The 11,772-nt window shown below is 35.4% G+C and overlaps 1 protein-coding gene across 1 annotated transcript; it reads left to right on the top strand.

Moving 5' to 3' along the window:
• Positions 1-8,073: 8,073 nt before the first annotated feature.
• LOC122010014 (proteasome subunit beta type-4-like) lies at positions 8,074-11,447 on the top strand. The gene is made up of 7 exons (XM_042566357.1): positions 8,074-8,157; positions 8,229-8,284; positions 9,142-9,218; positions 9,951-10,080; positions 10,270-10,429; positions 10,498-10,683; positions 11,130-11,447. The coding sequence occupies exons 2-7, from the start codon at positions 8,238-8,240 to the stop codon at positions 11,241-11,243; spliced, it is 714 nt and encodes a 237-aa protein (XP_042422291.1). The 5' UTR covers positions 8,074-8,157; positions 8,229-8,237; the 3' UTR covers positions 11,244-11,447.
• Positions 11,448-11,772: the final 325 nt, after the last annotated feature.

The raw sequence follows: 11,772 nt of genomic DNA, 5'->3' as shown, positions 1-11,772 counted from the left end.
AGAAAAGATTTGATATCTTTCCGTATTTGTAGATTGTAAGAAGATTTTAATTTTAAAGATAACTTTCCTTTTTGGAAATCATTCACATGTTTTAATAGAAAAATTTTAATTTATAAAATTCCTTTTATAACTAACCTTGAAGGAAAAAATTATTAGAGAAATTTTTATTTTAAAATTTCTGGAAACAAATTATGAAGCTTTAATTTTGTGTTAAAACTTTCCTTGCTTAGGAGCTATGAGGTGGCCGACCACTTGATTTAAGAAAAGGAAATTGGTTTTAATTAACTAAATTTTCCTTTTCATGGCAAAGTAATAAGGAAGTTTTTTATTTAAATTTTCCTTATTTGCCAATACCAAGGATTATAAAAGAGGGGGTAGGGGTGCCTTCATGGCTAACAACTCTATTTTATTTTTCCTCCCTCTCTTCCTTAGTGGTGTGGCCGACCCTTCTAGTTTTCCCTTCTCCTTTTCTTTCTTATCCTTGGCCGAACCTCTTCATCTTTTGGAGCTTGGAAGGTGGCCAGATCTTGCTTGGAGAAGGAGGAAAAAGAGGCTTTGTTTCTAGCATCCCTTGGAGCTTGGTGGTGGTGGCCGAACCTCTACATCTCTTGAAGACTTGGTGGTGGCTGAAACTAGCTTGGAGAAGAAGGAGCTTGGGTGGTTCTCGTCTCGGTAGATCGTTGCCCACACAACGTCCGAGATAAGAAGAGGAATACGGTAGAAGATCAAGAGGTCGTTGCATACAAAGAAAGGTATAACTAGTAATTATTTTCTGCATCATACTAGTTTTTCTTTATATGAATTCCAAACACAAAAGACATATGATTTTAGAGTTTCGAATTTGTGATTCGAGTTTGTATTTTTTTTATTTTTCGAATTTGTGAATCGATTGTTCTTTTTGGTTAAACCTAATGTTATTTTAGGAAATTAAATATTGAATTTCATTAAGAGGCTTTGTCGAGGCAGTGGTGGATGCTCCCATACCCAAGAAGGTCATGTGCCTCGCCATGTTTGACCTGGGAGCCGATTTTCGAAATAAATATTTAATTGAATTTGTAACATAGGTAGATTTGGATCAATAGTGTTAAGTTCCGCTTGCGGTCCAAGTCTAAACCATTAAGAATAGATAAGTTAAATTTGGAATTAATAATGTTAAGTTCCGTTTGCGATTCCAAATTTAATTTCTAAAGAACACAATAGGTTGTTAGGAAAGGTTCGACACTTGTACAAAATTTTTGTACAGTGGAACCGGTACGATCTTTCTAGGACCGACCAATATATTTGAGGTAGTTTCTTTTTATACTGGCTAAATAAAAGAATAATACCTCTGTTATTATGGAAGTGTGTGCTCTTAATCCTAATATAATAACAAGCACATATACTTAATATTTATAAAATTTTATTCACATGTTTTAATAGAGAGATTTTAATTTATAAAATTTCCTTTTATAACCAACCATGAAGGAAAAAATTATTAGAGAAATTTTATTTTAAAATTTTCGGAAACAAATAAGGAAGTTTTAATTTTGTGTTTAAAACTTGCTTTATTTGAAGCACATGTGGTGGCCGACCATAGCATGGGTTAAAAGGAATAATTAATTAAATTTTCCTTATTAACCAATGGCAAGGAATATAAGGAGATTTTAATTATAATTAAATTTCCTTATTTGCCAAGACCAAGGAATATAAAAGAGAGGGTAAAGGTGCCTCACCTCACGACATATCTTCTATAGTTTCTCCGCTCTTCCTTGCTGTGTGGCCGACCCTATTCTTCTCCTCTTCTCTTCTTCTCTTCTTCTTTAGTGGTCGGTGCATCCCCCTCTTGGAGTTCTTGTTGGTGGTCGGTTCTTGTTAGGAGGAGAGAAAGGAGGCTTTGCTCTTGCATCTCTTGGAGCTTGGTTGGTGGCCGAGAATTGCTATCTCTTGGAGAAAGGTGCTTGGCCGAAACTGGCTTGGTGGATTCTCACCTCGGTAGATCATTGCCCACACAACGTCCGAGATAAAAAGAGGAATACGATAGAAGATCAAGAGGTTGTTGTTTATAAAGAAAGGTATAACTAGTAATTGTTTTCCGCATCATACTAGTTTTCTTTGTATAGTTTTGAAATATCAAACACAAGAGGCTAGAGATTTTAGATTTTCGGATTTGTAGTTTGAAGTTTTGTTTCTTTTATTTTATTTGTCGATCTTGTGATTCGATTATTCTTTTTGGTTAAACCTAAAGTTATATAAGAAAATTAAATATTGAATTTCGTTAAGAGGCTTTGTCGAGGCGGTGGTGGATGTTTCCATACCCAAGAAGGCCAAGTACCTCGCCATGTTTGACATGGGAGCCGATTTCTGAAATAAATATTTAATTAAATTTGTAACCTAGGTGGATTTGGATCTATAATGTTAAATATCGTTTGCGATCCAAGTCTAAATCACTAAGATCAGATAAGTTAAATTTGGAATCAATAATGTTAAATTCCGTTTGTGATTCCGAATTTAATTTCTAAAGAACACAATAGGTTGTTAGGAAATGTTTGACACTTGTACAATATTTTTGTACAGTGGAACCGGTACGATCTTCTTAGGACCAACCAACACTTTCATCTTGTTTATGCTCGAGAAGTAGTTATTCCTATGGAAGTTGGCGAAGAATCTACTCGAAGAAGCACATATGGTCAGAACAACTCCGATCAAAGACTCCTTGACCTCGATTTGATTATGGAAACCAAGAAAAAAGCAATCGCTTGACACATCACCTACCGGCAAAGGATGTGTCATATCTATAATAAGCAAGTCATCTCTTATGCCTTCCAAGTCAGAGACTTGGTCTGGAAGAAGGTTAGTCTATCAGAGACGTCAATAAATTGGAAATGTGATTGGGGGGGGCCTTATTGGGTGATTCGCAAGCTAAATTTTGGAATATATCACTTGCAAGACTCAAATAGCAAGAAACTCGACCGATCATGGAGCGTCAATCACTTTGTCATATTCTTCCTAAGCAACTCTCATATCCTTCGGTTATCTTTTGAGCATTATCTAAGCTTTGTATTTCCCTTTTATTATCAATGAAAGAGAATTTCCATCAAACTTGGGTCTTGTCTCCCAAACTCTTCCAACTCAAATATAGTCAAAGTCAAGATCTAGGTTGTGATATCAACCCACTCTTGGTACAAGGGTTGAGTGTATATCGTATCACCTGTGTCTATTTCAAAAGCCTGAACTCCCCGACTCAAGCATAATCAAGGTTGAGATTCAAGCTGTGATATCAACCACCCTTTTATACAAGGGTCAAGAACATATCATATCGTCAATGTCCTTTTCAAGGCCCAAACTTCCTGACTCGAACATAGTCAGGGTTTGGATCCAAGTTGCGATATCTACCTCCCCTTCATATATGGGTCGAGAGCATATTATATCGCTCATCTCCTTTTCGAGCTCAAACTCTCCCAACTTGGGTATATTCGAAGGAGAGATCTAGGTTGCGATATCAACCTCCCCTTCATGTAAGGATCAGGTGCATATCATATCGCCAATATCTTTTTCAGGACCTAAACTTTCCTGACTCAAATATCGTTGGGGTTAAGATCTAGGCTGCGATATCAACTTCTCCTTCATATAAGGGCCGAGTCTATATCGCATCTCTAATGTTCTTTTTAAAGCTCAAACTCCTTCAACTTTGACATAGTTGAGGTTAAAATCTAGGCTATTATATCAACTTCCCTTTTGTAAAAGGGTCAAGCTCATATTATATCACCAATGTTCATTTTAGGACCAAAACTTTTCTAACTCGAACATAATTAGGTCAATATCTAAGCTGCAATATCAATCTCCCTTTCGTACAAGGATTAAGTGGATATCATATCGCTAGTGTCCTCTTTAAGACACAAAATCTCTTAATTTGGATATAGTTGGGGTCAAGATCCAGACTATAATATCAATCTCTCATTCCTATAAGGGTCAAGCATATGTTGTATCGTCCTCTTCCTTTTTAGGGCTCAAATTCTCTCAACTCAAATATAGTAGGGGTCGAGATCTATGTTACAATATTAACTTTTTTTTCATAAAAGGGTCAAGCACATATCGCAGCTTACATCCTTTTTAAGATTCAAACTCTCCCGACTCAGGCATAGCTGGGGTCGAGATCCTAAACTCGACGATGTCAACCTCCCCTGCATACAACGGTTGAGCACATATCATATCTCTATTGATAATGCCCTTTTCAAAACCCAAACTCTCCTGACTCATATATAGTCGGGGTCGAGATCTATGACTTTGGTGTCTAGCTTTTTCTCAAGTCATGGGAGGGAGCATATGGAAAAGTTTGTGTGATATTTATTATGACGCGTAAACTTGTAGAGAACAGGACAAGACTCATGCCTAATTCAAGGTTCAACATTCCCCCTAGCCAGGGATGAATGTTTATCTTCTCAAGGTCAATTTCTTGATTCCCTCTCCAGGTGGTGGGATTCATATCTCTCGACGCCACCTCTTGATAGGTCCAAGTGGAGAATTTCCCTTGAATCAATCAATGACGAATGAATCTTTCATCAATACGCTAAGCTACTAAGGCGCCAGTGATGGATCGAGAAAGTGTTAGAGGGGGTGAATAACACACTTTATGCACGTTTTAAAAATTGTTTGAACCACAAAGTCGTGTAGCAAAAATAACAAAGACAGAATACACGATGACTTTACTTTGTTCACAACTCAGTGGCTACTACTCTAAGGCCCATAGTTAGTTTGACCACTTTCATAGGCAGTCACTATCAATCTGTTTCTTTTACAAAAATTGGGTTTAGTAACAATTTTATTGACCCTTAATATGAAGCATACAAAGAAATGAAATGAAAAGTAAGCAAACAACTAGCGTCACTAAGATGCTACTCATTTAAACTCGTGGCGGCGTCGTGGAATTGTTGTGTCGATGAAGCGTGAGCGGAACAACTTCTCGTAGTTGCAGAAGGGTAGTATTGAGTGTGAATCAATACCTTGAAGCCTCTAGTTGTGACCTCCTTTTATAGCATAGTTTGGGCGCCTTCAGCGAACTCTATCTGATCCACTGATTCAGCTACTCAGGGCACTTGGATCGCTTTAAGGCACCTAGTAGTTGACGTGGCAAATTCTAGTCAAAGCTTTATCTAGCTTTTATCGTGGTGAGTTTATCTCTTCCCAAGTGCTTGGATCTTTCAAGGCACTTGAAGCTGACGTGTGCTAACCAATAAGAATGTGCTACCTCATCTAGACGCGGAGCTATACTTCGAGAACCAATAGGGCGCCTGGACCTTCGGGCATCTATAACCACTCCAGACACCTAAAGCCAATAAGGGTGTCTAGACCTTCGCGTACTTGGACCCACTTCGACATCTGGGCCTCTGGGCGCCTGGAGTCCCTTTTCCGACCGCTCTTATATTTAATTTCCTCGAACACAATGTTAGCACAAGCAAAAATAATAAGTGTGATTGATAGCTCCGAGCTATTAGATCTCAAGATAAGTTTTCTGTAAAGCCTTCAATTGGACCGATACTTACTGCTCTCTTTCTAAGAGGGTATCATCATCACTCCTTTCGGGAGAGTTTACCTGATGTTAAATCTTGGTACACCCCAAGCTCTTTTGACTTTGGCTTAGTTGATATTGACCTAGAAACTTTCCACTCAATCTCTAACACTCGACTAGTTTATACTTTTCGCCTGGTGTCCATGACCTTAGGATTTCCCGCTTGATGTCCTCGATCCACTAAGGCTTTTTGCCTAGTTCCATAGACTAGGACTTTCTTACCTAGTCCCATAGACTAGGATTTCCTTACCTAGTCCCACTGATTAAGATTTCCTTGCCTAACCCCAAATAAAACTTTCCTGTAAGCTTGATCAATATATTAGAATACCACAAGATTTAACTTTGACCTTTTACTAATATCAAAACTTAGGTTCGATCATATATTGTTTCTTGCACCAACAGTTGGAAGAGAGACAACCAGACTTTCAAAATACTTTTCATTATATTCTGAAGTTAATTACAAGTTGTTAGCCATCAATATACTACAAGATAAATGCAATCATTTTTTTTTCTCGGAGTGTTTTTTTATTTAATTGATGTGCGCAGATTAAAATATTAGAACGGTCTGAACTCGAAACATGACATCATATCCAAATTATATCCGGCATTCAAATTGAGTTATTTGATTTAATCAAGTATACATAAATAATTGTATGCTATTGATTGGGTTTGAATAATTGATGTTTCATTTTATTATTATTTATTTATTTATTTTAGTTGAGATCATATCTTTATTATGCCGATTAATTTTGCATGTGATCAATCCAATGTATAAATGTTTTTCATAGTCACTGGAATAAATTAGCTCTTGTAACAAGTAACTCTTCAATTCAATTTTTTAGCGAACCACATAGCTAAGTTCATGAAATTACCAAATCGTATAAGTTAGTTTCAACATTATCAAATTACACACTTTCCATTTTGCCCCTAATAAATAGATTGATAAAAAAAATCAATCGAATCGATTTCTATTTGATAATTAATCGATTGATTTTTAACACTAGCCTAATTAATTTCTCTCTGTAACGAAGTTTTGAGCAAATCAATCGATTGAAAATCAATCGAATTGATTTGTTTATGTATTAAAGTTAATTTTGGACAAAATTGATTTATAAACTAAATGATCTTGAATTGACATAAAATTAATTCATATTTGTTCAGCTAGTTCTCCTAATTATATCTATATTCTTAAACATTAATTTGACTTAATATATTGAGAGCAATAATTTTTTAAATATACATTTATTAAAAAATTTTAATTAGTGTTTAAAAAATTATTGCTCTTGATATATTTGGTCAAATTAATATTTGAGAGCATAGATACAGTTAGAAGAAGCAGACAAACACATACAAGATAGTTTTATAAGAATTCAAGGTCGTTTGGTCTATCAACTGATTTTGTCCAAAATCGGTTGATATACCAAATGACCTCAGATTCATATGAAACTAGCTTCTATATGTTCATGTAATTCTCCTGATTTTCTTCATGCTCTCAAATATTAATTTGACCAAATATATTGAGAGTAGTAATTTTTTGACATGAATATATTCGAAGAATTCAATTCGTGGTCCATCAACCGGGTTTGGACAAAACTAGCTTATGGACCAAATATCCTCGGATTGACATGAAATTAGTTCCTGTGTATTCATTTAGTTATCCTTATTATATCCATATCTTAAATATTAATTTGACTTAATATATTGAGAGCAATAATTTTTTAAATATGAATTAGATTTTTTGAACATATTTGTGTTAAAAAAATTATTGCTCTCAATATGTTAGGTCAAATTGATGTTTGAGTGGATGAATATAATCAGAAGAACTAGTTAAACGCATAGGAGTTAGTTTTATGTCAATCCGAGAACGTTTGCTCCATCAGTCGATTTTATCCAAAATTGACTATAGATTATGAATTGAATTTTTTCAACACAATCACTACTCTCAATATATTAGGTCAATGTTTGAGGATATGAATATAATCAAGAGAATTAGTCAAATAGATAGTAACTAGCTCATGCCAATTCTAAGTCATATGATTCATCAATTAATTTTATCCAAAATCAACTTTGAAATAAAAACAAATCGATTCAAGAGACTACTAGATTTAATAATTTTAAAATTAACCTAGAAGGTTTGATAATTTCAAAAACTTGATCAAAAGATGTTCTTAGATCTAACTGTCAAATAATGATATTTTCTTTCTGATCACTTGGAATAAGTAACTCGATTTGTTATCAGGCCGGATCCTCTAAACCGTTTTGTAGTCTAGAGGATGTTTCATTTGTATATATTGATGGGGATACATGGTCCCCACTTGTAAAATAAATGGGGACCATACATCTCCACCAATACATAGAAAAGGAACATCCTCGGGACCGTAAAAGCGGTCTAGAGGATCTCCTCTTTTCATTGACGTGAGTCATGAGCCTAATTCTTCTAATACAGTAAAAGTACAAAGGAATCTGGGCCTAGGCCCTACCAATTCAGCCCAAATAGTATTTCTTGGGCTACAAGTCAGAACGGAATTGCTAGCGTATTTGTTTCTTCCGCATCGAGCTTTTCTTGCTTATCGACGAACCCTAGAGACTTCCTCTTTGATTCACAATTTCTGGTTAGTTGTTTGCTGCTTACTCGATTCTTGGAATTCGTTAAACCAATTCTTTGTTTTCTTTTTGTTTGCAGACATTGGCCATGGAAGCTTCGCTAATCGTAGATAATGGTGCTACTGAAAGGACCTTGTATGGATCTCGTAGTATCTTCCTCGTTTTCGTAACTTTTTGACGATCATGATTGGTTCCTCAGTGAAATGATCTCACTTTCAATTTAATCTCGAGATTCCGAGCGTCGATCTAGCGGTTTATTCTATCAAACTATCGAAGAAGTTCTTATTTAGCTATTTTAGAATCTGGGGCAGCAAGAATTCATGTGATGATTTCTGCAATTTAGGCTGACACTATAATGCAATAATTCGTCCAGTTTTTTACCGGTTTGATTTATAGATGCTGGAAGCTTATGTGGGCTCGGGTACCATAGCAACAGATGATTGAATTTGAGCGTAAATATGTCGTTTGAAAGTACCTTTACGCATGGACTTCTAGGTGCTGGGATTAAGGTCGTTTATCTCTATAGCATCACTTGCTAGTAGAAATCACTTGGATAATTTCCAACAAGGCATGTAATTGAGAGATCATGCACATCTAGAAAGCTTGTGGCAGAGGAAATCTTTGCTCCAAGTTTATCAAACATTTTGTGCACACCTGACAACAATTTGCTTCTAACAATAAGAAACAAGAGAACCAAGTCTAACATTAAAGCAAATAGGTTAACCTGAATTTCATTTGAAACTGAACTGTATCACTTGCTATTCTCGCATATAGGATGACACTTCTCAGTCTTTGATATGAAAGTTTATTCAATTTCATTAGTAATTATTTATGATTCATCAGTATTCCGTGTTGTAGATAATTATCTATATGGTAATTGTGTTCAATCTATTCTTTTTAGTGTCTTCCCAACTTTCTATAATTTTGAATAATAGTATCTTATTTGTTCATACCAACTAACATAATATTAAACTTGTCAAATATTTTGACAGGAATCCATATGTGACTGGAACATCAGTGATAGGAATGAAATATAAAGATGGTGTTATCTTTGCGGCTGATACTGGAGGTTGTTTTCTTTGAGATTTTATTTTATTTTATTTGTAGTATTTTTCAGTTTTCACTATTATATCATAGTGAAAAACCTTACCAAGAAAGTAGTTGAAGAAGCCTCCTGATGATGTTACTTTGATATGATGTAGATTGTTCTCTACGAAAATGCTAACACTGGGTTTAATATATTTCTCAGTGACTTGTCTAGATGGAATTAAAGAAGGCATAAACAGAAGTTGAACAAATTTATAACCAAACTAGTGGTTGTGCATGTATTTATACACACGTAAAATATGCAGACAAGGTCATAGAACTGAAATTGGTTTAATTAATTTTTGATCTATTGGCCTTTAACTTTGTGATCCTTTTCTTCCCCTCCCCTTTTTGTCTTTGCTCAAAGGTGAGCAAAGCCTAAGGATTGTCGTAACCACACTAAATGAGAGGATGGATATAATTTATTACCAGAAATAACAGAGGAATCCATCTAAATTTGATGGAAAATTAGAAAACAGCTGATACACTAAACTCTTGGAAATCTTTGCAGATGCAAATGATAATGAGACAACAGTGAAAGAGATGAAACTCAAATACGAACAAAAAAAAATTTGAGTTCTTGCAGTAGCAGTGTCAATAAAGAATTACTTTTAAAAAAAAAACAGAAAGATGAAAATGAAATAAGAAATATAGTTTATTGTTCTATTGCTGCTATGTTTTTTCTCGCCAACATTTGTTGATTGGAAATCTGCAGGTTCCTATGGTTCGACTTTGAGATACAAGAGTGTGGAACGTATAAAACCTATTGGGAAACACTCTATCCTAGGTGCAAGTGGTGAAATCAGTGATTTTCAAGAGATCCTGCGCTATCTCGATGAGCTCATGTAAGAAATTTGCTTGCATATTCAAGTATGGGTTGCTACACCTATTACTTTTGAAATAGTCAGCAAGTCTTAGTTGGTGAATATCTGGTTGAATTTAAGTTGAGCTAACCTCATGTAGTGTTGGAATTTCATGTATCTTTCTTTTACCTTTTCATGTATTAACAAGAAGCATTATTTATTTTCCCCTAGCTTGAATGACAACATGTGGGATGATGGGAATTCACTTGGTCCCAAGGAGATCCACAACTATCTAACTCGAGTTATGTACAATCGGCGCAATAAGTTCGACCCTCTTTTTAACTCACTTGTTGTTGGCGGAGTGAAGAACGGACAAAAGTATCTTGGGATGGTATGTAAATACCTTCTTGTCTTTGTTTGTGTTTGAATTAACTAAAGAATGGAATGCCCATATTATAGGTGAGTATGATTGGCACACATTTTGAGGACAATCATGTGGCCACTGGATTTGGAAATCATCTTGCAAGGCCATTACTTCGTGCTGAATGGCGTGAAGACCTGAGCTTTGAAGAGGCTGTTAAGCTGATGGAGAAGTGCCTGCTTGTGCTCTTATATCGTGATAGATCAGCAATTAACAAGTTTCAGGTATAATCTCCCAACTGGCCTAGATTGCCTTTCGTCATTATTGATATGCAACACAAACACAGGGGGAAAATGAGTAATGTTAAATGAGTAATGTTCAGCTTCCAGTTATGTGTTGATACATATATTCTCCATTCACTTTAATGATAGTAAATAGACAAACGAAAAAGAAAAGGGTTTACCTGACAATAAATGGGTGGAGAAGGATGTGGATTTTAGTGAGATTAAAACAATTGTCGTAATGCACAAGACATTCACCTTAGCATACCTATTAATGGCAATCTTCAAAAAATCTCAAATGGGTGTTGCATTGTCTAGCTCAATGATTTCCTTTGTATTCTACCATGCAGCAAGATCTGTGATGATTGTTGATCTTATTTAATAAGTGCGATAATTCTCCCCGTCAAACTTGGAAAGCATGGTTTCTTAACACTTCAATTACATTGCAGATTGCCAAGATAACAGAGGAAGGAGTGACCATCTCTCAGCCATATGCTCTGAAGACCAACTGGGGTTTCTCTGCCTTCCAAAACCCAAGCAAGGGAGCTGAGGGATCATGGTAAAAATTGCTATGCACCGAAGGAGTGGTGTGATGATATCGTTCTAGTTTCTTGGGCAGAAATCTAAAATTATGGAGACAATGTCGTGCACTTGTTAAACTGTATGTGGATGCATTGTGATTGACTTTGGCGAACTTGTTCCAAAGATTTATTTTGTGCCTCACCCCGGAGTTTGTTTTAGAAATTTTAATTTGTCCTTCGTTCCAATTTATGTTTTGCCTGCCAATTTATGTCTTGAATGCAAGAGAAAAAATAGAGTTATTTATTTTGTCTTATGCTTCATTTGGAGGAAAAGTATAAACTTTCGAAACTTATTTATTTCTAGAATAAGTTTTAAAAAATAAGTTTAGTTTATTTTAGCCAGAGCTATTGATCATTGTTTTTTCCCCGTCGAATCAGATGCAAATAAATTTTGGTGAAATTGAAAAAGGGCTAAGGCATTTCTTCCCTTGTCTCTATTTTCACCAAAGAGAACGAACCCAAAAAAAAAAAATTGATTCATGTCACGTCACTATTTTCCCTCAAAAAGATC

Source organism: Zingiber officinale, chromosome 8A (assembly GCF_018446385.1).
Source record: "Zingiber officinale cultivar Zhangliang chromosome 8A, Zo_v1.1, whole genome shotgun sequence".
Lineage (NCBI taxonomy): Eukaryota > Viridiplantae > Streptophyta > Magnoliopsida > Zingiberales > Zingiberaceae > Zingiber > Zingiber officinale.
The sequence above is the reverse complement of the archived record's forward strand: the minus strand, read 5'-3'. Positions and strand labels throughout refer to the sequence as shown.

Coding starts and splice junctions, on each gene's coding strand:
- LOC122010014 (XM_042566357.1), top strand. CDS start 8,238: ATGGAAGCTTCGCTAATCGTAGATAATGGTGCTACTGAAAGGACCTT. Junction 8,285..9,141: donor GGTGCTACTGAAAGGACCTT/GTATGGATCTCG, acceptor ATATTTTGACAG/GAATCCATATGTGACTGGAA. Junction 10,684..11,129: donor CAGCAATTAACAAGTTTCAG/GTATAATCTCCC, acceptor ATTACATTGCAG/ATTGCCAAGATAACAGAGGA.